The sequence below is a fragment of the Myxocyprinus asiaticus genome, chromosome 6 (assembly GCF_019703515.2).
Source record: "Myxocyprinus asiaticus isolate MX2 ecotype Aquarium Trade chromosome 6, UBuf_Myxa_2, whole genome shotgun sequence".
Lineage (NCBI taxonomy): Eukaryota > Metazoa > Chordata > Actinopteri > Cypriniformes > Catostomidae > Myxocyprinus > Myxocyprinus asiaticus.
The window spans coordinates 33,786,394-33,810,845 of NC_059349.1; the positions used below are offsets into that span (position 1 = coordinate 33,786,394).

At 37.5% G+C, this 24,452-nt stretch overlaps 2 protein-coding genes across 3 annotated transcripts in view; one reads left to right on the top strand and one right to left on the bottom strand.

Moving 5' to 3' along the window:
* Positions 1–24,452, top strand: part of LOC127442139 (uncharacterized) — a 439,805-nt gene that overhangs the window by 58,562 nt on the left and 356,791 nt on the right. The gene's annotated exons all lie outside the window — the stretch shown is intronic.
* asap1a (ArfGAP with SH3 domain, ankyrin repeat and PH domain 1a) overlaps positions 1–24,452 on the bottom strand; it is an 80,841-nt gene that overhangs the window by 19,075 nt on the left and 37,314 nt on the right. For both annotated transcript variants that reach the window (XM_051699925.1, XM_051699924.1), the window contains exons 5-19: positions 20,438–20,583; positions 19,449–19,523; positions 16,364–16,413; positions 15,482–15,611; positions 14,507–14,592; positions 13,512–13,587; positions 13,046–13,132; positions 11,384–11,484; positions 9,889–9,958; positions 6,240–6,327; positions 6,016–6,064; positions 2,274–2,437; positions 1,531–1,664; positions 1,108–1,199; positions 775–961 (exon numbers count right to left, since the gene is read on the bottom strand). In XM_051699925.1, the coding sequence (XP_051555885.1) occupies positions 775–961; positions 1,108–1,199; positions 1,531–1,664; positions 2,274–2,437; positions 6,016–6,064; positions 6,240–6,327; positions 9,889–9,958; positions 11,384–11,484; positions 13,046–13,132; positions 13,512–13,587; positions 14,507–14,592; positions 15,482–15,611; positions 16,364–16,413; positions 19,449–19,523; positions 20,438–20,583 (1,535 nt within the window). The remainder of the gene's footprint in view (positions 1–774; positions 962–1,107; positions 1,200–1,530; positions 1,665–2,273; positions 2,438–6,015; positions 6,065–6,239; positions 6,328–9,888; positions 9,959–11,383; positions 11,485–13,045; positions 13,133–13,511; positions 13,588–14,506; positions 14,593–15,481; positions 15,612–16,363; positions 16,414–19,448; positions 19,524–20,437; positions 20,584–24,452) is intronic.

Below are 24,452 nucleotides of genomic sequence, written 5' to 3' on the forward strand. Positions count from 1 at the left end.
GTGAATGAGTGAGTTTCAGATGATGGTAGAACAATAAATGGACGTGACGTGACAGGAAATTGTTTAAGCTATGTGATTTGAGCAGTGTAAAACAGACACATGATTTCTTTTCATATAAGGAAGATTGGTTTTAGAGTAAAGAAAGCATCACCAGCCTGGTTGTGTTTTGAATGCTGGTCCACAACATGGGATGCAAGAATGCTAGTGTTCCATCAAGGCTTTTTGACAGCAAAACGTCCTTGGTTAACTAGCATTACCAAAAAAGGAAAGTTTTGCTGGTGTACAACATGGCAATGCTGGTCCACAAGCTAGACCAGCACCAAACCATCACTAACCAACCTAAAGCCCAAAGTATACTTTGGACAGACGCGTGTCGTAAATTTCATCATCAACAGAGTGCTCAAGCTTTGAACGCGCACAGCCCGGTTTTTCTAACCGCACATCAGAATGTGCATGAGCCTGGAATTATTTGCACTAAATAGTGGGTCCACAAGGTGGAAAAATTCACATTTGAGCTGTTGCTGTCACGAAGAAGCGCTGAAAGCTGGTCTTTTCAGCAGGGCTTACTAACATGTATTGTGTCCTGGCAAACCCTTGTGGCAAATGTTTGGCAATCATTGCTACAAATTTACCACATATTAACAACTAGTTATCTGCAAGGGGGCACACCAGTTATTTTATATCAAAAAATCTTATCACCACCAAATTTGCAGCATATAAATCAGTCATTCCATCCTGGACAGAGATAATTCAACATTACTCAGAGCTCTATACCTGTCCAGCTTCTGGAAATTGATCCATGAGCTCCACTCCATCAGCGTAGAGCTGAATAAGGGACATCAGGTCTCGAGTCCTCACGGCTTCATATAGATCACCCTGTCTGGCCGTTGCTGTAGTGGCTGTCCGGCGAGCAAACCTGTGCTCCACATACTTCGCATTTATGTACTCCTTTCTCTCTGTCCTAAAGGGTTGGTTTTTGTACGTTATTTCAAATTGTATCAAAAGTGTTTGTTTTTACATATAAATTAGACAACAGGGTTGCATCTTAATAGCAAAAGGTCTGTAGTTCACATTTTCTAAAGTGTGCTGTGTGGTCTGGTTACTCACATGTCACTTGATGGTGTTGGCTTTGGTGATGGACTCGGCAGACTCCCTTCCAATATTTCATTAAAACTACTGTTACCCACATTCTTAGCCAGCTGCGAAATGATAGCAATTAGGATAGCAATTGACTAACTCAGATATTAATAGATAAAAGTTTGATTATTTGTGTAAGGCTGAATGGAATCAAGTGCACATATTGTACATACAATTACATGGCGAAAAGTCATGTAAGTCAAAGTTATAAAATGTTTTTAGTTTAAAAAAAAATTCTACATAGAGACTACTAATACAAATATTTGTCAACTAAATACATTTCAAGCATTTAAGCATAAGGCTTTAGATCAAAAGGTTTTTAAGATCATGAGAAACATAAATTCAGTCAAGTGTGTCCAAATATGTCACTGGTAGTGTAAATTACAAGATTACCAAGAGTTCAGAAGTGCCTAGTTTGTCAAGTTCCATGGACTGGATGCGTGAAATATGGACTCCCATTTCCCTGTGGATCCCTGAACACTCGATGCATGTCAGGATGCCGAGGTTAGTGGATAACCATTTAGGCTCTACAGCATATAGAATAGAAAGCAATTGGGACCATTATAGTTTCTGAGGGCAGTGTGTACTGTCTTTCACTTTGGAACCACAAGGTGGCGCCTGAATCTATAAAACATTTGCTGTGTTCTAAAAGGAATACTAACTTGCTTCTTTCTGAATACTGTGCTGTACACACAGTTTATTGCCTACTATTTAAAAAAAAAAAAATAGTGAGTGAAACACTAGGTATTATGCAATAATAAATGTTTCAAACAGGAGTAAGCTACACTGTTGTCATGTGACCTCATCAAGTTGCATGCGAGTAGCATCCAGTTATCATACTGGATATAAATACAGTTACAAATATATTTCTAATTTGTAATTCAATTTTGTGTAAAAATGTCACATGTAGTAGGTCATATGGGTATTTCATGCATACAAAAAATTCACATATGGTGTAAACAGTACACACTATGTTTATATTGCAGCAATAGTAGTATTAGTATAGTAGTTTGCTCTTCCAAATATGGCCATCATTTTGAATCCTCGCTGCATAAGTTCAAGTGAGGACCTTGTGTCAGATGCCACAGGTTAAGACTGTTTTGCCATAAACAAACTTTCAGACAAACTTTGCTAACCTGGCGCGCCACAGTCACAGCAGGTTTCATTCCCGGGCATGCGTAGCACATCTTCGATGATGGCTTTGGTCAAGTCTTCCAAACTGTCATCTCCAGCACTCTGCTCGCCACGGAATGCCATGTTCAGAGCCTCCTCCTTACTGTTAGTTAGCACTGAGATCCATCTGCACATCACACATGCACATACAGTATATATGCATTAATCACATGCTTTACCACCACAGATGGACAAGTACATGCAATAACACGTTATGTGAAAAAAAACTTGGACAAACATACACACGCTTTCATTGACACACACACAATTACAGGTGCATCTCAATAAATTAGAATGTCGTGGAAAAGTTCATTTATTTCAGTAATTCAACTCAAATTGTGAAACTCGTGTATTAAATAAATTCAATGCACACAGACTGAAGTAGTTTAAGTCTTTGGTTCTTTTAATTGTGATGATTTTGGCTCACATTTAACAAAAACCCACCAATTCACTATCTCAAAAAATTAGAATATGGTGACATGCCAATCAGCTAATCAACTCAAAACACCTGCAAAGGTTTCCTGAGCCTTCAAAATGGTCTCTCAGTTTGGTTCACTAGGCTACACAATCATGGGGAAGACTGCTGATCTGACAGTTGTCCAGAAGACAATCATTGACACCCTTCACAAGGAGGGTAAGCCTCAAACATTCATTGCCAAAGAAGCTGGCTGTTCACAGAGTGCTGTATCCAAGCATGTTAACAGAGAGTTGAGTGGAAGGAAAAAATGTGGAAGAAAAAGATGCACAACCAACCAAGAGAACCTCAACCTTATGATTGTCAAGCAAAATCGATTCAAGAATTTGGGTGAACTTCACAAGGAATGGACTGAGGCTGGGGTCAAGGCATCAAGAGCCACCACACACAGACACTACAGTTGTTGTATTCCTCTTGTTAAGCCACTCCTGAACCACAGACAACGTCAGAGGCGTCTTACCTGGGCTAAGGAGAAGAAGAACTGGACTGTTGCCCAGTGGTCCAAAGTCCTCTTTTCAGATGAGAGCAAGTTTTGTATTTCATTTGGAAACCAAGGTCCTAGAGTCTGGAGGAAGGGTGGAGAAGCTCATAGCCCAAGTTGCTTTAAGTCCAGTGTTAAGTTTCCACAGTCTGTGATGATTTGGGGTGCAATGTCATCTGCTGGTGTTGGTCCATTGTGTTTTTTGAAAACCAAAGTCACTGCACCCGTTTACCAAGAAATTTTGGAGCACTTCATGCTTCCTTCTGCTGACCAGCTTTTTAAAGATGCTGATTTCATTTTCCAGCAGGATTTGGCACCTGCCCACACTGCCAAAAGCACCGAAAGTTGGTTAAATGACCATGGTGTTGGTGTGCTTGACTGACCAGCAAACTCACCAGACCTGAACCCCATAGAGAATCTATGGAGTATTGTCAAGAGGAAAATGAGAAACAAGAGACCAAAAAATGCAGATGAGCTGAAGGCCACTGTCAAAGAAACCTGGGCTTCCATACCACCTCAGCAGTGCCACAAACTGATCACCTCCATGCCACGCTGAATTGAGGCAGTAATTAAAGCAAAAGGAGCCCCTACCAAGTATTGAGTACATATACAGTAAATGAACATACTTTCCAGAAGGCCAACAATTCACTAAAAATGTTTTTTTATTGGTCTTATGATGTATTCTAATTTTTTGAGATAGTGAATTGGTGGGTTTTTGTTAAATATGAGCCAAAATCATCACAATTAAAAGAACCAAAGACTTAAACTACTTCAGTCTGTGTGCATTGAATTTATTTAATACACGAGTTTCACAATTTGAGTTGAATTACTGAAATAAATGAACTTTTCCACGACATTCTAATTTATTGAGATGCACCTGTATATATCATATAAAAAGACAGACAATCATACTAATCCACAACAAAATATACTATACATTAGGGCTGGGCAATATATTGAATATTCATGATATATTTCTGACAATTATTTTAACGTACTTTTAATTTGCAGGGATGCAATCTCATAAGAGTTGAAAACTTGACAAAGTCATAGCAGGTGTTCCAGGGGTATATTTTCAGTTGATTTGTTTATTGTACTTAAATATTTTTTTAAAAAACATTTAAAGAAGTTTAAACTTAAAGTACCCATTTCAAGTGATTTAATAAGTAAAATGTCGACAATTGTACCAAACAATTGGGCAGATTAGCTTCAAAAAAGGTCACTTTAGCCAAAATGTGAGTAGTTTGCATCTCTGTATTTGGCCCAAGTTTCCTAAAGACTGTGCCATATGACTAGTTTTACAACAATTCCTTGTCTCGTGACTTGCGAGAGCGTTACAATAGTGATGTTTTTAATCAGGAATTGAAAACGTTCTAAGAAATGAAAACAAAAAACAAAATGTTTTGCAGAACAGAACAGAAGTTCCTTTCAATTGTTCCGGAGTGACATTTTTATTTTTAAATGTCAGTAACCGGTTATAATTAGTCATTTTTTTCATGAAACCAAAGTGTAAATGGTTTATCACAGAAACTTGTTGGAATTACACCACTTCCTGTTGCCCAAAATAAGAGTCTTCTCTCCTTTTAAGTGTGTTTTTCCAGACCAGGTCCCTTTTTTTCTTGAGCGATCTGGCAACACTGCAACTGGTACATCACCCATTAGCACAGAGTAATGCCTATTTAAAAAAAGAACATTAATAATCGTTCTTTAATTTCATTCTAACCGGTTACCAATTGGAAAGAAGACAGCAGAACGCTGCAACCGGAGCGAAAAAATACAGTTTCTGCTCAGAATGAAATGAAATGAAAAACAATTAGTTATTAGTCCCTGGTTTTAATATCATCTCTGATTTTAACTCCAGTAAAAAAAAATGGTGTCCGTCTTTAAAAGTAAATAACCGTCCGAACCGAAAATGTAAAAAAGCGGATACATAAACATTTATGAGAACTTCATGGATCTTCTTTAGTGTGTTTTATATCAACTCAGAAGAGAGAAGCATGAACATCTGAAGCTCCTTTAATACAGGTAATCCACTAAAATAACGTATAATTCTGCTTGACATATTGCGTTTGTGCTTAGATTAAATTTCAACCACATCTGGGAGAAACATTGCGCCATTTTTTTTTTCGTGCTTTCTTTTACTTTTTCTGACCTAATTTTAATTAATATCATGCAGTAACAAACTGACATAGTGACTGATGTATGTTGTCATGAAATAGAGACCCTCCCCTCCAAATCCAAACACGTGAACACAGGAGACGCATTTAAGTGACCAGGTGTAAACAGCGATGTGTCTCACCTGACCACATGTGATCAGATCACCCAAGACGCATTGTAATACCAGGTGGAAACAGGGTCATAGATTATATACCTTTATAGCTGTTTATTGTCATATTACTGCTTATAAATAAAAATGTAATATTATTTGTGTGTTCATTAGCTGAAAAACAATGTGGGAAAATGTGCTAGATTTTATTGTATTTTACTTATTGCATTAAACATTTTTTGTATAATTGGCTGCAATGGCTGTTTGGTAAAAATATTGGTTCCTCCAATTGAAAGAAAAACTCTTTTAAATATTGAGACATTTTGTAGCTATATTGCCCATCCCTTCTATACACACAAACACACATTAATCCCATTAACACATGGAGGCTCTGATATACTTGCATCTTGTTCTCACTCATGAACACAAGCACAGAGAAATAACAGATGGTATCAACTCACAACCTCACACATTCACACTTACATCACAAACTCCTGTTCATCCTCTGCCTGGAAATGATATGTTCGATTATCTGTAGGACGGAAAGAGGGAGATGGATGCTGTTTTTAGGGGAGAGAAGTGCATTACGGTATCTGCCCTTCAATTAGAGCTCTCTGCCTCTGTAATGGAGTTAGTCTACTAGAGGCCTTGCTAGCACTTGGCACGGATGGAAGTAATCTGTAGTTTAGCACGGGAAATTCACTCACGGGAGATGAGGTCAAAGCATTTCTTATCCTCTCCGCTGGGTTTAACCTGGCAGGTCAGCAGATTCAGTCTCACTGGCTGCCTGTTGGACTGGACAGAGGGGGGAATGGGTAATCAAAGAGTGAGTGAGTGACCCGTAGTTCAACAAACATAACACAAAGCCTGAAAGAGACTTACTGTACAAAGGTATCTACATATAAGACATAATTTTACCATGAAATAAAAACAATAATGGAAGTTAACTTGGCCTAAATAATATTTTAATATACAGTATTCATTGATGCATATGTTATTAAATATAACGTGTGACTATTCTGAACAATATACCAGTATACTAAAGCAATAAGGCACAAAATTACTGGAACACACAGACTGGAGTGGCTTGTTTCTTTTATAAATCAGCTGCCACAGGAATATAATGAAAGACACTAATGTACATGTGCAGTAGTCACTGCATCTAACTCAAGAGGCTCACACATACACACACAAATCTACAAACAGGCTCTTGAGATGAAAGCCTTTGCTGGAGGTAATGTGGCAAAACAAACAGCTACAGCTCCATATTGGCAACAATAACAGCAGTGATGAAATACAAGACTGCTGGGACAGTTCTTACACAGCATCAGCGTAGAAATCATAACATTAAAAAGAAGCCATAACGTGTAATTGGTTGCAACTGGAGCCTCCAACACAAGAACAACTGTTTGAGATAAAAACTAATGAGTAAACATGCTGGATGGAAAGTTTGACCTTAAAGGGATAGTTCACCCAAAAAATAAAATGATCTCATCATTTACTTACCCTCATGCCGTCCCAGATGTGTATGACTTTCTTTATTCTGCACAACACAAAGATTTTTAGAAGAATATCTCATCTCTGCAGGTCCTCAAATTACAAGTGAATGGTGACCAAAAATCACATAAAGACAGCATAAAAGTAATCCATAAGACTCAAGTGGTTCAGTGCATATCTTCAAAAGTGATATGATAGTTGTGAGTGAGAAACAGATCAATATTTAATTATTTTTACTATAAATTCTCCTCCTTGCCCAGGCAGCGATATGCAGGTAGAAAGCAAATTGCCAAAAACAAAAGAAGAATGTGAAAGTGAAAGTGGAGATTGATAGTAAAAAAGGACATAAATATTGATCTGTTTCTCACCCACACCTATCATATCACTTCTAAAGATATGGATTTAACAACTAGAGTCGTATGGATTACTTTTATGCTGCTTTTGGAGCTTCAAAAGTTTGGTACACATTCACTTGCACTGTGAGGACCTACAGAGCTGAGATATTCTTCAAAAATTCTTTGTTTGAGTGCTAAAGAAGAAAGTCATGCAATCTGGGATGGCATGAGGGTGAGTAAATGATGTCAGAATTTTAATTTTTGGGTGAACAATCCCTTTAAGACTTGATTCAAATTAATATGTATCTAGTTGTATAATATGTATACATCAAACATACACTACCGGTCAAAAGTTGTGAAACACTCATTCTTTATTATAATTTTTTTTTTCACATTTTGGAATAATAGTAAAGTCATCAAAACTATGGAATAACATAAATGGAACTACTGGAATTATGTTGTGACTAAACAAAATCCAAGATAAATCAAAACTGTGTTATATTTTAGCATCTTCAAAGTAGTCACCCTTTGCCTAGAATCTGCAGACATGTACTCTTGACATTTTCTCAACCAGCTTCTTGAGGTATCACCCTGGGATGCTTTTTAAACAGTATTGAAGGAGTTCCCATCTATGTTGGGCACTTATTGGCTGCTTTTCTTTATTATTTGGTCTGAGTCATCAATTTCAAAAACTTTTTTTTTTTTTTATTACATTTTAGTTTTATAATGAAATAAATTAATATGGTGGCACAATTATATTTTTGTCTACAAAACTAAATTCAAACATTTAAGCACATGCCTTCAGATCAAAAGATTTTTAAGATCATGAGAAACATTTCAGTCAAGTGTTTCAAAACGTTTGACCGGTAGTGTATAGTGTAACTATCTGTACACTATGCTTGATGTAGTGTATCCAGTAAACATGTGCAATATAAATGTACACTATAAATGCAACAACCATAATGACCTGATGTTCTGTTTCTAAATAATTAATACAAAGAGACTGCTTTATTATATTTTTAAAACCATATAAAGGTCATATAAAACAAAAATACCAGTGCTGTGAGATAACATTAAAGTTGATGAAAAAAAAAAATACAGACATCATGGCAGAAAACTGCTGCACATTAAAATGCTATCAGACAGGAATATGAGCACACTGCCACAGAGACCGGAGTGCAAAATGCATTTGCTCCACACAGCATCTGCTGAGCAACAGCATCCTTACAACAGATTACACAAGGAGACTCATAGACCACCTGGGGCCGGAGCATGCTGGGTCTTGTTCGTGCTAATATCATTAGTGTATGAGTCAGATCACACCGGGTGCATGTTGCTATGGTAACTGGGCAGCATTAACCCCCATCGACACCTGTGCATGGCGAGTGAGAGTTTCGACTGAGTGCTAAACTGAATAGATTGAAAGTCTTAGGTCTGATAAAGATTTTGTGTTTCCCTACAAAGGAAAAACACAGTAACTATGCCAACAGTGAAACTGAGGAAAAAAATGGCTTCAAAGTTACTTGTTTTAGTGTGGATTTTTTAGTTACTGCAATTTTCAGACTCCATTTTCTCTGAATCTGAGCATAGTAGAGCCAAACCCATGTCACAGGATAGATCATAGACTAAATGTGTTATTACTGCGTTTTGCTATCGCACGGCAGTGTATCACTAGTAAGGGTGAAACAGTTCCTGTACAAAACTGTACGGTTGGTACCCATGGTTCAATATGCAATTGTACTGCAGTCTCATCTGATATCTGATGATGCCTCTGAAAATATAAATACAGTTTTTTTTGTGTATGAACTGTATGGTGCCCATTTTCCAGAGTATAAGGTAAATTCTGCTCTCTGAATCAAAGGTAAAAGAAACAGCAAAGGGATGTCATGATGAATTAAACAACAATTAGCATACTTGATATAACACGAGTGGCGGCAGTCAGACTGAGCAAGCATTGAAAAAGCTTGTGTGCGTTCTCAGTCACACTGAGCATATGCTTACTTATTACTGTTTGCATCACTTAATATAAAAAAAAGCAAAGAGAGTAAAGATGCTAGAGTACTAGCATGTCACAATGATCTTTGACAGTGGCAACCGAACTGTCTATATATGCTTGCTATATATTCCAATAAATGTTGACATTTTGCAAAGTTAAATAGTTGTCTCTGTAATTTCACAGTGTGGTGCTGCAGCAAACGGTGGAACATGACAAAAAACAATGCTGTTTTAGAGACCAATTACCCTGTTTTATATTCAGCCATTTGTTACTTTTATTGACAGTAGAGTGGAGAGAGGGGGAACAGGATATGGGAATGTCACAATCCAGATTCGAATTCACATGATCCGCATGAGCACCACAGCTCAGTATATCAGAACATGCACTCTAACTAAGTTATGGTTCCAACGTGGCCTATCTTTAAATGAAAATACTGTATCTGCATATTCTGCAAGCTACTCTCAAAATGTGATTAGATCTTGTCCAGTACTACTGCATAGTAAAGACATGGGATTGTGTGGTACTCACTGTGGCATGAGAGATGGTGAGGATGCCATTCTTCACAGAGCACTTCCTCCTCTGCCACACCTTACGGATCCTGTGGAAGGAAAAAACACTCTTCCTCAGCATCTCAAAGATGTCATGGTGAGAAATGGAACTGAGAAGAAGTTGAAATGATTGTATATAATATCATTAACCCTTCTCTGCTGTTCCAATTAAAGATCCAGCATAGCTGTTACTAGGACAAATTGACCCTATGTGACAAATAACAGCTCTAGAGTCACAATTTGCTGTTTGTGACTGGGCATGTGTGAGAGACATGAGCTGTGTCTGAAATCACCCCCTAACCACTATACAGTATAGTGCACTATTTTGGGTGTCAGCCATTTTGTAGTGGTGTCCAAATTCGTTCCCTATATCTCATTCCCTACATTTGTTCACTCATTCTTAACCACATTGCACTATGATTTCAAGTGTACAGCCGATGTACACTCGCTGACGCTATCTTGCCCATAATGCACCGTGTACAATCGATGTGACGTGCAGGGAGAGAGAGTGCGCAAGAGAGAGAGGGAGCACGAGAGATGGCAGTTTACATCTTCCTTCATTTCCTGCAATGTTTTATTTCATGCTAGCTGTAGTGTTTTACTTTTTGACATATCAAAACTTGATTAAAAATTACACAATTAAATATAGCGATCCAAAATCATAGAGATATGCACAATGCAGAACAAGATTAACTTAATCAAAAACAATTCGATTTATTTTTACAGATGAAAATATAATTGATACGGTTATTTTTTTATTTTGTCATTAATGCCAAGTGATTTCTTTCTTCTCTAATTCACTGAGGTGATATTATTGATGACTCGGAAGACTGCATACATTGAAAATTACTCAAATATTCGGTTTTCACACGAACACTTGTTCAAATGTTTTTATACTTGTTGGCAGTATTATTATTTTAATCAATATGTAAATATATATTAATCATGACAAACAGAATGAAGATTCAATGGATTAAAAAAGTTTTCTAATTACCTCTATCTGCAAAATGTTTTACATTTTAACATGTACATATTTAAATAATTAAAATAAATAATGACTAACCAATTTCTTGCAAGTTCTTTGAGACAGAGTATGATTATATTTTAATGTTTGTCATGTAAACGTACCATGATTAATCGTGATTAATCACAGATTAATCGATTCACAGCCCTACTGTAGTAACAGTTCAAAATGACCTGGAACAGCATGGAAGGGTTAATCAGAAGGCAGTTAATGTTATAGCTTCTGTGGTAAAACTTCTTGGTGCCACTTATATGGGTACTTGAGTATCTCTACAGTTCAAGGCTGTAAGAAGCCGTGATCAGTAGTGTTTTTTAATGTTTAATCAGTCGATTAAAGTGTAGCCAATCCCATTAGGCACGATTAAGAGACAATTAAGTGACACAACACATAGAATTCCTAAGAAAACAGAAACATCTGACTGCATTTCATTTGAACTGGTGTGCGAGCTCACCCATCACTCTTCTTAAAGAGATAGCCCTTCTTCTCACTGCCAAACTCCTTATTGCCCTGCAGCTGGTGCATACTGTAGCCACTCTGCTTGCTCTGAGAATCCTACACAACACAACAAAACAGTCATAATCTCATTTACTGCTCCTTTTGTCACAGCACTGAGCAAATATTGCTGTCATTACAGAAATAATAAGCTGATTGAACTTTAAAATTTTAATAAAGGCCAACAATATAAACAAAACAAAAAACAGCTTACAAAAGGTATGTTACTGTTAAGTCGATATATAATAAAATAAGTTTGGGAAAAAGCACCCTTAAGGGTCGTTCACATAGGACATGTTCTAGCATTCAAAAAAAGCTCCGAAATGGAACTGAGCAGAATATGTAGGCAGATTAAATCCCATACACTTTTGCTAAATAAACATTTAAAACTCTCAATATTCCATTTGTGTATTGTATATGGTTTGCATATACCAACAATAAAAAATAGCTCAAACTGAATGCATGAATGCGTCCTGTGTGAATAGCCCCTTAAATGTTACTTTTATGCACTTACTCTCCTAGACTTCATTTGGAAGGCAGTGAAGAAAAAAGGAGGAGAAAAGTCAGAAACTTAAATGTGAGAGTATTATTGTGCACAAAATACAAATAAGAGCCAACTTAAAGGGGTAGTTCACCCAAAAATGAAAATTCTGAAATTCTGCAATCATTTAAACACACTCATGCTGTTCTTAACCCATTTGACATTCTTTCTTCTCTAGAACACAAAAGGAGATGTTAGGCAGAATGTTAGACTCAGTCATCATTCACTTTCATTGTATGGAAAAAAAAAGGTTGTAAATGTTATGGCAAATTCTGGTATGAAAAGCAGTTAAATCTGGACTCAATCATTTTATAATGCTGAGAACAGCATGTAAATCCAATGTTGCGCACAAAGGCGATTCTCCTGTGGGCAGTGGACAGTGTTTTGATAGCTCTATCTCTGGGATCAGTAAATCAAAAATATAAGGGTCTCATCAAGTCTATGTGGATTATCCTTTGGCAGTGGGTCTAAACTAGTGGGTCGCAGGTCTGTTCTGATAGGCTCGTGGACTGCAGGGAAAACAATGCTAAATGCAAATCATAAAATGTAACTAACCATATAACTGTACATAGTTAGGTTGGTAAAATAAATAGATTTATGAACAATTAAAATGAAGAGAAAAAAAACCGTAACATTTATTTTGTTGTTACCGTTAAAGACCATCCAGTCAAACTCTTCAGTATTTTGCAGCTTAGTTGTGTGCCACTACGTAGAAGCTAGACAAATTATTATAATGCCAACATGAACAGGTTGTGTAATTTCTCTTAATCCTTGACAATCAACAACAAAACTATGAAAGGGAAAAGAAAATATGTCGCAGACTACATTAAATATGGGTTCAATCTGACGCGAGGATGGTTTTGTGCGGTAAATTATTGAGATCATGAAACCTTCAAAATTCAGAAGCCACTACATTTGATTTAATGTTGGATTTTAAGAATATTTCCTGTTACTTTTGTACGATAAACAATTTTGGGACTGTATTGGTTCCTACTTGATATGTCTTTAAGTTGGGTCAAAAGGAGTTGAAAAGCACTGTCTTTGGGGAACATCTACAGGAAATAAGTCTGGTGTACCTACCTCTTTCTGGTCCAGTTGTAAGGATGACTTGATGAGATCTCTAAGAGCAGTCAGCTGTTTTTTCTCCTCGTCTTGAGTCTGTTTTATCTGACAATACAGATTTATTGTGTTAAAATATGCGGTGAAATGAATAATACAAAAACATGTTGCCATTTCCTTCTGTCTAAATGTCTTAGCTCTATATATAATAGTATAATCTCTCTTCAGAAGTGCAGTGATAGTGGACTTTTATTACTTCCTAAAAGGAACAGTTTGAGTTTCACTTTTCCCCCATCTGAATATGAAATAATATTCCACTCTCGTGTACTCATATATTCATAATATATATCTCATAATAGAATATCTGATATATTCAAATTGTTCTTATAGGTACATCTTTATAATAACAGAGCTTACACAATAACAGACTACTGCAAAACAGTCCTGAGCAGGAACTAAAGAAGTACAAAATAAGAGGGAAACTAACATTATAGAGATCAGCAGCTAACTTCTCGATATACTGCTTCAACTTATCAGCGGTTTTTAAGCCATCCTGGAAAAAACTGAAACAACAGACATCAACTCTGTTAAACACAAATCAAAATATTGATACTTAATAATACTTGTAATAGAATTGTTCAACATGTCAAATATCTATGTTTAGTAACTATGGAGCGAATTCACTAAGCAAGTTGCGATAATTTTGTACACGATATCTATGTGCAAAAACCTGCATCTTCTTGTTAATCACCCACAATGCAGTTTAACCAGGCTCTAAATGCATTGAAAATCTTTGTCATTCTTTTCATCACAAACACTTCTCATTTCTATGTAAACTAGATTTATTATAGACAAGTTTTTTTACAAAACTTTGTGCTATTTGCCTGCAGCAATTAACATTTAATTAATTAACAATTATCGCCCACAGAAAGCAGGCGGTAAATGGCATTGTTTAAAAGAGATGTTTGTTTACATTTTCTATTGGTTATGGCAGCAGCAACTGAATGATGGAAAAGAGTGAGCATATATTCAGCAGATATATAACCAAAAACGTGGTGTAGTTGAATACACTTTGGGCATTTTATGGCGCCGATTCAGGTGTCTTGATCACAGTGGTGGAGCATGATGTACAGTCTTTGGAAAAGTATGCCAGATTGTTGGTAGTCTGCTGCATCCATCACCTAACACTTAGATCCCACAATTTTCTGGGTGCATTAGCACCAATTTGCATGATTCCTTTAGTCAATATGCAGCTAAAATAATGCAAAAAGCTCATGTAAATAAATGCTGCAATCGGCAGGTGCAATTGATTCTAAGTGAATTCGCCCCTATGTCTGTAGTAAGTACTGGTAGGTCTGATGTAATTTCAAACACTTTGAAGATACTTTGAAGATATTATGTCTGCATATTAACTAATCTAGAAGCTATTTCTTAGGAATTAACACAACAGTTGTTACATCAGTGAGAAAATGCAATACTCACTTGCACTGTGCATGATAATACTTGATGAGATTCTGAAGGAGGTCCACTCCCTTCTTGGTCTTTATCTCGTTCACTTTAATCAGGTACTGTTGGAAGCCATGGAAAATAAAACACACATGAGACACTGCACATCTAACAACACACTTTTGTTGTGCTTTTTTGTGCTGATAGCAAATTATATTTTAGATTCTACACCCTATTAAAAGAACAAAAAACACTTGCTTTGAAGTGGTTGAAATGGCTCAACTTTAAGTATTGCATTTAAAGGCTCCACACTGACACATCTGGCATAAATGGATAGACTTCCAGCGAATGATGAGAAGGTGAAAGAATTCTCACCGTGAAAACCGCACCAGACAAAGCATGATGTAAATGTCAAGAGTCTATCCTTGTAGTGCTGGGCTGGTGTGTAAGAGATAAATCTGAACACATCACACCCATATGTGCTTGGTAAACATTTCATTTCAAAACCATGGGCATTAACAGGGAGTTGATCCTTCCTTTGCATCTTAAGCTTTCATGGGGTTCAGGTGTTTGTGCAGGGGCCAGTCAAGTTCTCAGACACCAGACCCAATAAACCATTCTTTATGGATTTCACTTTGTGCATGTGGGCATTGTTATGCTAGAACAGAAAAGGGCCCCAATCCAATGAAAATGTTTTTCTAAGGAGATTGCATAGTCATGTGCTTGATTTTGCACACCTGTTAGTAATAGGTCCAGATGACATAGCCAAACCCATAAAATTAGACGGGGGAGTAATTGCATACTTTTGGCCATGTAGTGTATGAGAATGCATCTGAAAATCACCAGGCCTCTCAAAACACCTCAAGTAAAGACATCATAAATGAAAAGAAGATCATTTAAATTTACTGAACAATCAAAAATGTCTCTCAGGCTAACCTTTCCTGGGCAACAAATGTACTTGAGGAAAGAGAGAGAAAGTTTCAATTCACACAAGTGCACACATACACACACCTCACACATCTGCAGCTGAAAGATTCGTCGTTCCTTCTCCATCTCCTCTGCGATCTCTGCGCCGGTGATCTCTGTACGGATCATGCCGTGCTGCTTGGCATGTTCCCTTTTCTCCTTCTCAATCTTTGTGCTATGGCAATAAAAGACAAGAAACACAACATGAAAGACAAAAACAATCAGCTGAGGTTCAGTCTAAGGTTACCACAAGCGGAGTGGCCCTCTCACTATAATGTTGATTTACTGTTTCGTTTGAGCCTTGCCTAAAACTGCTGTACATCACAACATTACATTAGACAAACATGTATTTATTAAAGAGCAAATATTGTTAGATAAGCATTTCCTGAAAGAAATATAAGTGCTTGCAAGGCAACAAAAGAACAGGGTTAAAGTTTTAGACATGTTTACTGTAGGTTTTTTTAGGCCTTTGTCAAATGAAATGCTGCATCAGAACCGCTTTTCCATTGTCTTGTCAATTAGCATGCATAAATGGTTAAATATATGCAAGGAAGACAAGGCCATTTACAATTCAGAATGCAAGCAAGTGTAAGAAGACCAATCATACAATTGAGTGTGCAAATATTTTGATGACGTCGTCACTGTTGTTTAAATTTAAAATGCTGAACATTCTAGATTTTGGGAGACTTGCATCAGTAATATCTTAAAAACTGTAAAGTTTAGAAAAACAAAAATTAAAATATCTGAAAATATCTACAAAGCATTGTTTGAATGAAGTCTGTAGGTTAACCGCTGTAGCGGTTCAGGCAAAATGTATTCCATAAGTTTAATACTTAGGCATGGAGTTAAAAAAAAACAAAATCTAACCAGAATGTTTGACTAATATCTGCACTGTAATAAACACAGTTACACTATAAAGATACTTACAACTTGGTTTCGTAGTCTTTCCAGGCCTTGTCAAAAGGCTTTTTAAGATCCTGTATTGGGGAAAATAAAATAAATAGTTAAGAAGTAATCAGGTTTATTATGCAGAGTTATAGACCACTTTTCACAGTTGTTAATTTAGGCTGCGTACATTATTACACAATATAAAACATGACAAAGAAATCATCAGATTTTAAGAGATAACATTTTCTGAACACTACCCAGAAACCCAGACTTTCATGGACTAACTGTGACAGTTTTATCAGATTTTCCCACTCTCAGCAACTAATCAAATTTTTCCACATTGCTATTATCCAATTATTCATCTGCTCAGCCAAAAATGTATCACAAAACACAGTTTGTAAGGCTTTTGGGATGTTTTTGTTCAATCCTTTTGCTGTGTTATTTTACCTAAAGTGTATCAACTTGCTAGCTTCATTTCAAGGGCACGAGCATACATTTGTTTACAGCATGAATATATTTATACAAGGACTATTGAAGCAGAATCCAGAAGCTTACAGCAGTTTATGCTTCTGAAAACATGGAAGTCAGGGTATAAAGAGATGTGACAGATCTCACCGTGCACTGTTCCATGCTTTTATGACACGCTCTTATGTAGGCTGCCATTCATGTTACTATTTTAAAGTTCCTATCTATTGTGCTGTTTTTTAAACCGTATGAAAAGCAAACTTGAAAAAAATGAGTCATTTTTTCATGTGCAAGCTGCACACAGTGGATTAAAACACATACAGTGTTGAAAGTCTTGAGTCCACACTGAAAATATTGGGGGGAAAAAATGGAAATAAGGTTATGATGTAAAATTAATATGAAATATTAAAGATTCTAGGTCACTGATCAAATAAGCAAATTTGTGACATTTACCAGGTTAACTCTTTGGGGAAAAAAGGCAGATTGCTCATCAAATTTTGCACAAACTTGCGGAGTCCATTCAAGTATGAGTGCATGTAGTCACTGAAGCAAAAATAGGGACACACCAAATACCAAATTTTCAATTCAACCTTTCACTCAAATCGTTATGCAGATAATATGATTTGTGGTAAAACAAAATGCATTAAATTAGAAAAATGCACAGCTGAAGCATTTTCAGTGGTGGTCTATAGCTTGTGTACTCAGGTCTTCAGGTTGGTCTTCCACTCTATTTTGCATTTCTGTGCTTTGCTGTAATGCTGATGACACTGAATACAAAACATTGTGTTTTGTCATCATTTCCTCAAGCAATTTAAGCCTCCAGCTAAGAACGAATCCTGGTTACACATACTGGAGCATTAGTGTGGGTGCTTGTTAATGGTTTATGAGGCATCTGTTCTAGTGCAGGGAAAGATTTTAGAGAGAGCTGATAATATCCTCCAGTGATGGCACTTATACTCTTCAGCTGCCTCTGTCAATAAGGGCATCAGAGAATGCTTTCATTTCCGCTTAGTAAGAGGGTGAAAGAATGAGATAGAAAGAGAGAGACGAAGTATGAGTGTGAGTGTGTGTGTTTATGTGTGTGTGTGAGAGAGCGTAATCACTAAAAATTTGCTTCAATTTCACTATTGCTCTTGCTTATACATTTTTATTATTATTATTTTCTTTTTACCTTCATTTATAAGTTGATTTTGAAGTCACCCCTTTGACCTTTCTTTGTCAAGAAATGTAAGCGCAGCATAGTTCTAGCGGGAAGACTAGCAGCTGTACATCATCGCACCATTAGCTAGGTAACTCCTAGCTAATCACATGTAAGCCAGTGCTTTATTAGTCTGCTCACAATCTATCACATTGCTGTTTCAGTGTGCTAACACGGCAACCTCCACCACCCCACCACCACCAGTTGAGTCCCGTCCTGCATGGGGGTAGGCTCCTCGCCCCTGCCTCCTATCTCCGGCAGGATATGACGGTTCGGAGTACAACTTCTTCGGACCACCAGATGGGGCTTATGCCAAAGAGAGACATTGCATTTCTGTTTTATATTCATCACATAAATGTCATCTTCAATTTCACTCAAGTCTGCGAGTCTTCCTGATAGAACTTGTATATACTGTACTAAAAGATTTAGGCTCTTGTGAAAAATGTTGCATTGTGAGGATGTCTTCAAATTGAACGCCACAAATAGTTTTTATTGATCAATTAACATCATACAAAGTCCAGTTAACATTAAAAAAAAAGCTAAATCAATATTTGGGGTGACCACCTTTGCCTTCAAAACAGCACCAGTTCTCCTAGGTACACCAGGACACAGTTTTTCTTGTTTGTTGTCAGATTATTCTACTTACCCCATTGGCAAATGTTTTTTTCTTGTTTTAAGCATACATTTCATGAGGTTTATGCTTAAAACAAAGACAAAATGCCAATACGGTAGGAACAATAAACTGAATTCAATATATATTCTCTGAATATAAGTCTTAAAATCTTGGTTGTTTAGATATTTTTACTGGATAACAAGTCAAAAATACTGATTAAAACTTACACTATATTATTTGTAAACAGCTAAGCTGCAAATGCTTTAAATACATTCCAAACTAAAACAGAGAGAGAGAGAGAGAGAGAGAGAGAGAGAGAATGGGGGCTGGTAGGTAGATATGTATCCTCTGTCTACTGTGAAGCAAAATGTGAAGCCTCAACACTTCTACTCAGAAATTCAGCTGATGCTGCTGAGGCTCTTAGCCTGGGTCATGATAATGTGAAAACAATCAGAGAGTCCTTCTAAAACAACTTAGTGTGACAGGCAGCCCTACACTTAGTGTAAGTAATTTTCACAATCACTACATGTTGCCTTCAACAGCTGGCTGACAGGAGTGGTCTGTCTGACACCTAAGCCCTTTACCTCAGTCAACCGGTACAGGCAAGTGCATTAAACACCCCCACACTATTAACTAGCAGTAACAGTGGCCATTCCTTCAGCACAGTGTTGTATAAAGGACAGTGGACAGTAAAGAACCCTGTAATTTAACTCTGGCAAAATTTACGATGTATGTTTTTTGGTCCAAAGCGACTAATTAAAGGTGGGTATGGGGCTGTAAATCAGGGTGTTCCAACGAGGGGGGCCATTCCAATTAGTTGAGTCCAGAAGCAGGATTTTAAATCTTACCCCCTTCACTCCCTTCAGATCTCCTTTGAGCAGAGAGTCCAGGGTGAAGATGACATTGTGGCTGAGACTCTGAAGCTAAGGAGAGAAGTCAGAGGAGAAATCAGAATCAGAATCAGATAGCAGGAGGCTCAGCTAATGATCAGGGTACTCACTACATCGACACAAACTGCTATAATCCAACTATAGGCCTTAAAGGAATATTCCAGGATATTTATAATTTGAACTGTACAACTGTAACCCAAAAATGAAAATTCTGTCATAATTTACTCACCCTCATGTTGACCTTTATTTACAAAAGATGTTAGGGACTGACAGCCTCAATCACCACTAATGTTCATTGGATCTTTTTTCCATACAAAGAAAGTAAAGTGTGACTGAGGCTGTCGTTCTACCTAACGTCTCTTTTTGGTATTCCAAAGAAAAAAGTAAGTCATACAGGTTCGGAACAACATGAAGGTGAGTAAACGATGACAGAATTTTTATTTTTGTGTGCACTATCCCTTTAATAATTATTATCTGTAGTACTCAACATCAGACCACACATTCTGTCCACAGACATCAAGTTGTAAATAAGAAAAAATATTTCTTTAAGACTTTTTTAAATAGCTAAACATAAAATCAAGACAAGACTTGCCAAAACTGAAGTGAGTGAGTGAGTGTTGGTTGATTTTAAGTCATCCTACTTATCTAAATAAACAAATTAAATGCTGTTAAACCAAGTGTTTTTTAGATGTTCAAGATAAAATCTGAACAGACAACTGAGCTTAATATCTTCTGAAAAAAGCTTTAGACTGCTGGTGAACAAGATACATATTTACTTACAAGTGTCCTGTTAGTATCTCTTGTCACCTAGCCAGTACTATTGTAATACACATAGTGGCCTTTTCTTATATTATGATAAAGTACATTTTAAATGAAAATGACAAGAATGAGGAATGTAAAAATCCATTGTCTTCCTCGTAGAGGTAAATCTGTTCATTTTCCCTCACCAGGTTCTTGAGCAGAGCGGCCAGCTCCTTGATGAGGCTTGAGAACTTGATGAAGGCTGTTCCCAGATCAGAGTTATCTCGGCTAATGAAGTTGCTGCCAAATTTGTCCAATGCCTGCCCATAATTCTCTTCATTCTGCAAATGCTCTGTGGAAGAGAAGACACGGACACATTTTTTTAATAAAAGGGACTGGAAAATAAGCAATTTAATTACTACCATAACTACTAATTCATATAAAAAATATAAGAATATTTAAAAACAACAACAACATTCTTCAGAAAAATTAATTTCAGCTCATACACAAGCTAGAGGGTGGAGTCTTTGCTTGAATCCCCAACATAATTCAAACAGTATTCCGTGTGGAGGAAGTCAAAAGAGAATTCCTGAATTCCCTGCTCATTCCTGAACTAAGACAGTTTCCTGTTCGAATCCCAGCCCACAGGATGCTGAGTTAAACCAAGAATAGCTCTTCCAATATACAAAAGTGCTACAGCTGTCACCCCACCTTACTGAGTGCCAATAAGGTCATCAAGGCCTGCAGGGGGAAAAAACGCAGGTGCCTATTCACAAGATGTCCATGAAGAAAATATAAAAGCTGTTTCTTGCTACATAAGAGACTGAAGAAGTACTTCTGATATCACAATATTTAGTGTATCATGATTGCACACTAAATCTCTATATGGTCTATATCCTACTCTATAGTTTTACATTGAGATTTACCATGAACCGCATAGACCAAACAATAAGCAAAATTATTAACATGACATACGCTGAATGGGACAATTATACAATTTATGCAGTTTTGTGAATGCATATAAAACAGCATAAGTGATTAACAAGCCTAACACATGGAATAAACAGGCGATTTAAATGATTATATCAGCCAAGATTTAAATTATTATATCTTGACAACGGTTTGGAGATGTTTTAAAAACAACACAAAAGCTACACTCTGTACGCGGTTAAAAAGCATTCAAAGCCGCTGTCAGTTAATTATGATCTGATGGATGAACTTGCGTCTCATTTGGACTTGTTTATTCAATTGTGAAAAGACATGCCTGTGTTATGAATGTCGCCATCTTTAAAATGTACTTAAGTCACTGTCACTATGGATACAGCTGTTAGAATACGATTGTGACTTCGGTTGTTCGTACATACAGACAGTATTCAAGCCGCTACTGTAAGCTGTTGTATGAACAGGACATTTCAAGACTCACACCTGTTAAGTAAATGCGGTTGTCAATCCCAAACACTGACTGTATGAAAGTGTGAAATACTGAGTATTTTAACATTATGGATTGGCCCTATTCACTTCTATTGTAAGTGTCTCACTGGAATCCAGATTTGTGCTTTTTTTAAAGAAAAGGAGGGGCAAGTCCACATTAATTTTTATAGTAATCATTATTATGTCACAAATGCTGTCGATTGAGCTTAACTTGTATTGTACCCGGAATATTCCTTTAATGACAGTTTGTAGCCTCATTTGAGAATTGTGCATGGGTATCTGGTTTCTCCTAGGCAGAGAAACAATCCACGGTACTTGCCAAAAGCCTCCAGGTACTGAGAGTTACCGGTATTTGGTTTCCTTACATGCACTGCATGTTTGATTTCTCCACTCATTAGCCATGTTTCCACTATCGGGCCAGTGCAAGCCAAGGCTATCAACTGGTCAGCCAGGTCCGACTGCATCGGACGTTGAGCCACGAGACCAAAATCGTTCTGAAGTCCCACCATCGGGCTAATAGCCCAGCAGCGTTGCCTCCAAACCTGCCCTTAATATGCCACCCTGGTGCCAACGTCACACACCCCAGCCATTTCACAAGCAAGAGGGAAACTCAAGGTTAGATATCAGACACTGGAGACTAGCTAGCCCTTGAAATGAGCATGGTGGAGACTGAAGTTGCCATTTTTTTTGTGGGGTCTTTGCTTGGTGGAAAGCGAGACCTGACTCGATTGGCCAAAGGCGCCTGACCGTTAGCCCTGAGGAGGCACGATGAAGCCCTGGAAGTGACAGTGGGAACGCAACTGGCCCTGGCACACACTTGCATGCCCTCGTTTGGCCCGTTAGTGGAAATGTTGTTAATGATGTTGGCTCAATTGCTCAATGATGTTGAGATCCAGCTTTGTCACTAAGAACAATTAGAGGACACAATCGAAGCAGCAAGCAGACATTGATGATCAAGGTGCCAACACACACATTATTATTTTGTCTGATGCAATATCCTAAAGTATCTAATACACTGTAAACCTGTGAGGAAAAGGGTATGTAAAAATATGAGCATGTATCACAGCTACTTTAGACATTACTGATTAAAAGGTGGCAGACATATTTAAACAATACTCTCAGCAATGTGACAAGCAGACATCTGCAAAGGAATTCAACAGGGAACAAAAGCCACATGCCAAGTGTCGAGAGCTCTGGTATTAATCATCGCAAGCTAATTAGAGCGCTTTTATTCAGTTGTATCTGATTAAACAGGATCATGACACAATAGCAAACTGCAACACACACAGCAGGAGCTAGTTTACATCCTTTCCCACTGCCCACAGCGAGAGGCACTCTACACATCCCCAACAGCAGGAAGACATCAATAAGCTGACTGATATTCGTCACGAGCAGCAACATTCAGCTTAAACTGGTGTGACTTCATTCACAAACAAAAAAGTAGCATTTCTGCTGGCATTTGCTGACTCATGATGAAGGTGTCCCTTTGGAATGCTGTGGAGATATACAGGACAAGTGCTCTCGAAGGAATACTGAGGTCAGAGAGAGGTCAGCCAATAAATCTGATCAAGCACTGCAGCTTACAAAAGGCTGACCAGCCCCAGGAAATCTTACAAATCGCATTACTCAGAATCATCTCATGTAAATAACACGATCATGTCATAACATCCATATAATCAGAAAGCTCATCCTAGATTGTGAATAAATTAATGGTCAAGGTAATTTTGCAAAGTGAGACATGTTGCTGGAATACAATATTTTGTTGGTCATGGAACAACATTGCTGTCTAAGAAACAACTCTAACAGTATTTCTACCCCTAGTTATTATCTACCCTTAAAATTAGATGCAAACAATAGGTTGATAAGAATGACATCCAAGCCCTTTACTCTTAAGCCCCAAGCATGCTTCAGTTTTGACGTGAACGCTTAGCGTCTGCGTACAATCAAACACAAGACTTTCAAAGTATACTTCATTTGACCATGCGCGCTATGACTGATACAATATACTGGACTATTTCTCCCCAGTTTAGGCACATAAAGATGTCTTTATAGTCCTTCAGACTCAAGTTATACAAATGCAGGTGTCTCCCGTACTCCTCACACACATGCTCTTGATGTGCACATCCACTGTCGTTGCTTCCACATTTGTCTCTTGTTCTTAGCATTGATTACATCTTCTGCTAGCGCTTCTTATTGACAGCAACGGCTCAAATGTGAGTGTTGCCACCTTGTGGACCCACTAATTAGTGCAAATAATTTCAGGCGCAAGCGCATTCAAAGACCCGCTATTAGAAAAATCATGCTGCACGAGTTCAGTGCTCGAGCACTCTGCTGATGACAAAATTTACATCACGTGTCCTGTACTCGGACGCTTAGCGTATACTGACCGAAGTATACTTTGGGCTTAAGATTAACCCTAACATTAACCCTAAAATCTCACTGGTTGATAGAAATGCTGTTCCAGGACCAACAAGGTGCCACAGTCCAGGTATCACAGTCACCTAGATGAATATAATCTTAAATTCTGGCCCTGACCCCAATCCTGTTTATGTCTATGTCTTTCTGAGGTCCACAAGAGTGGCTTGGAGTGTAATCACTGTGATCACATTTGACATTTGTATTGGGTAGCTGGACAATGGTAGCACTCTTACATAGAAGAATTAAAAACTGATAAAAAGCAGTGAAGGGCCTGGATGAACCAGAAACCACCAATGAGATGCTAGTTACATGGTCTGGAGGATTATTCAGGGTCAGACCCATGCATTTCCTGACCTTTCTTGTTCATTTGCC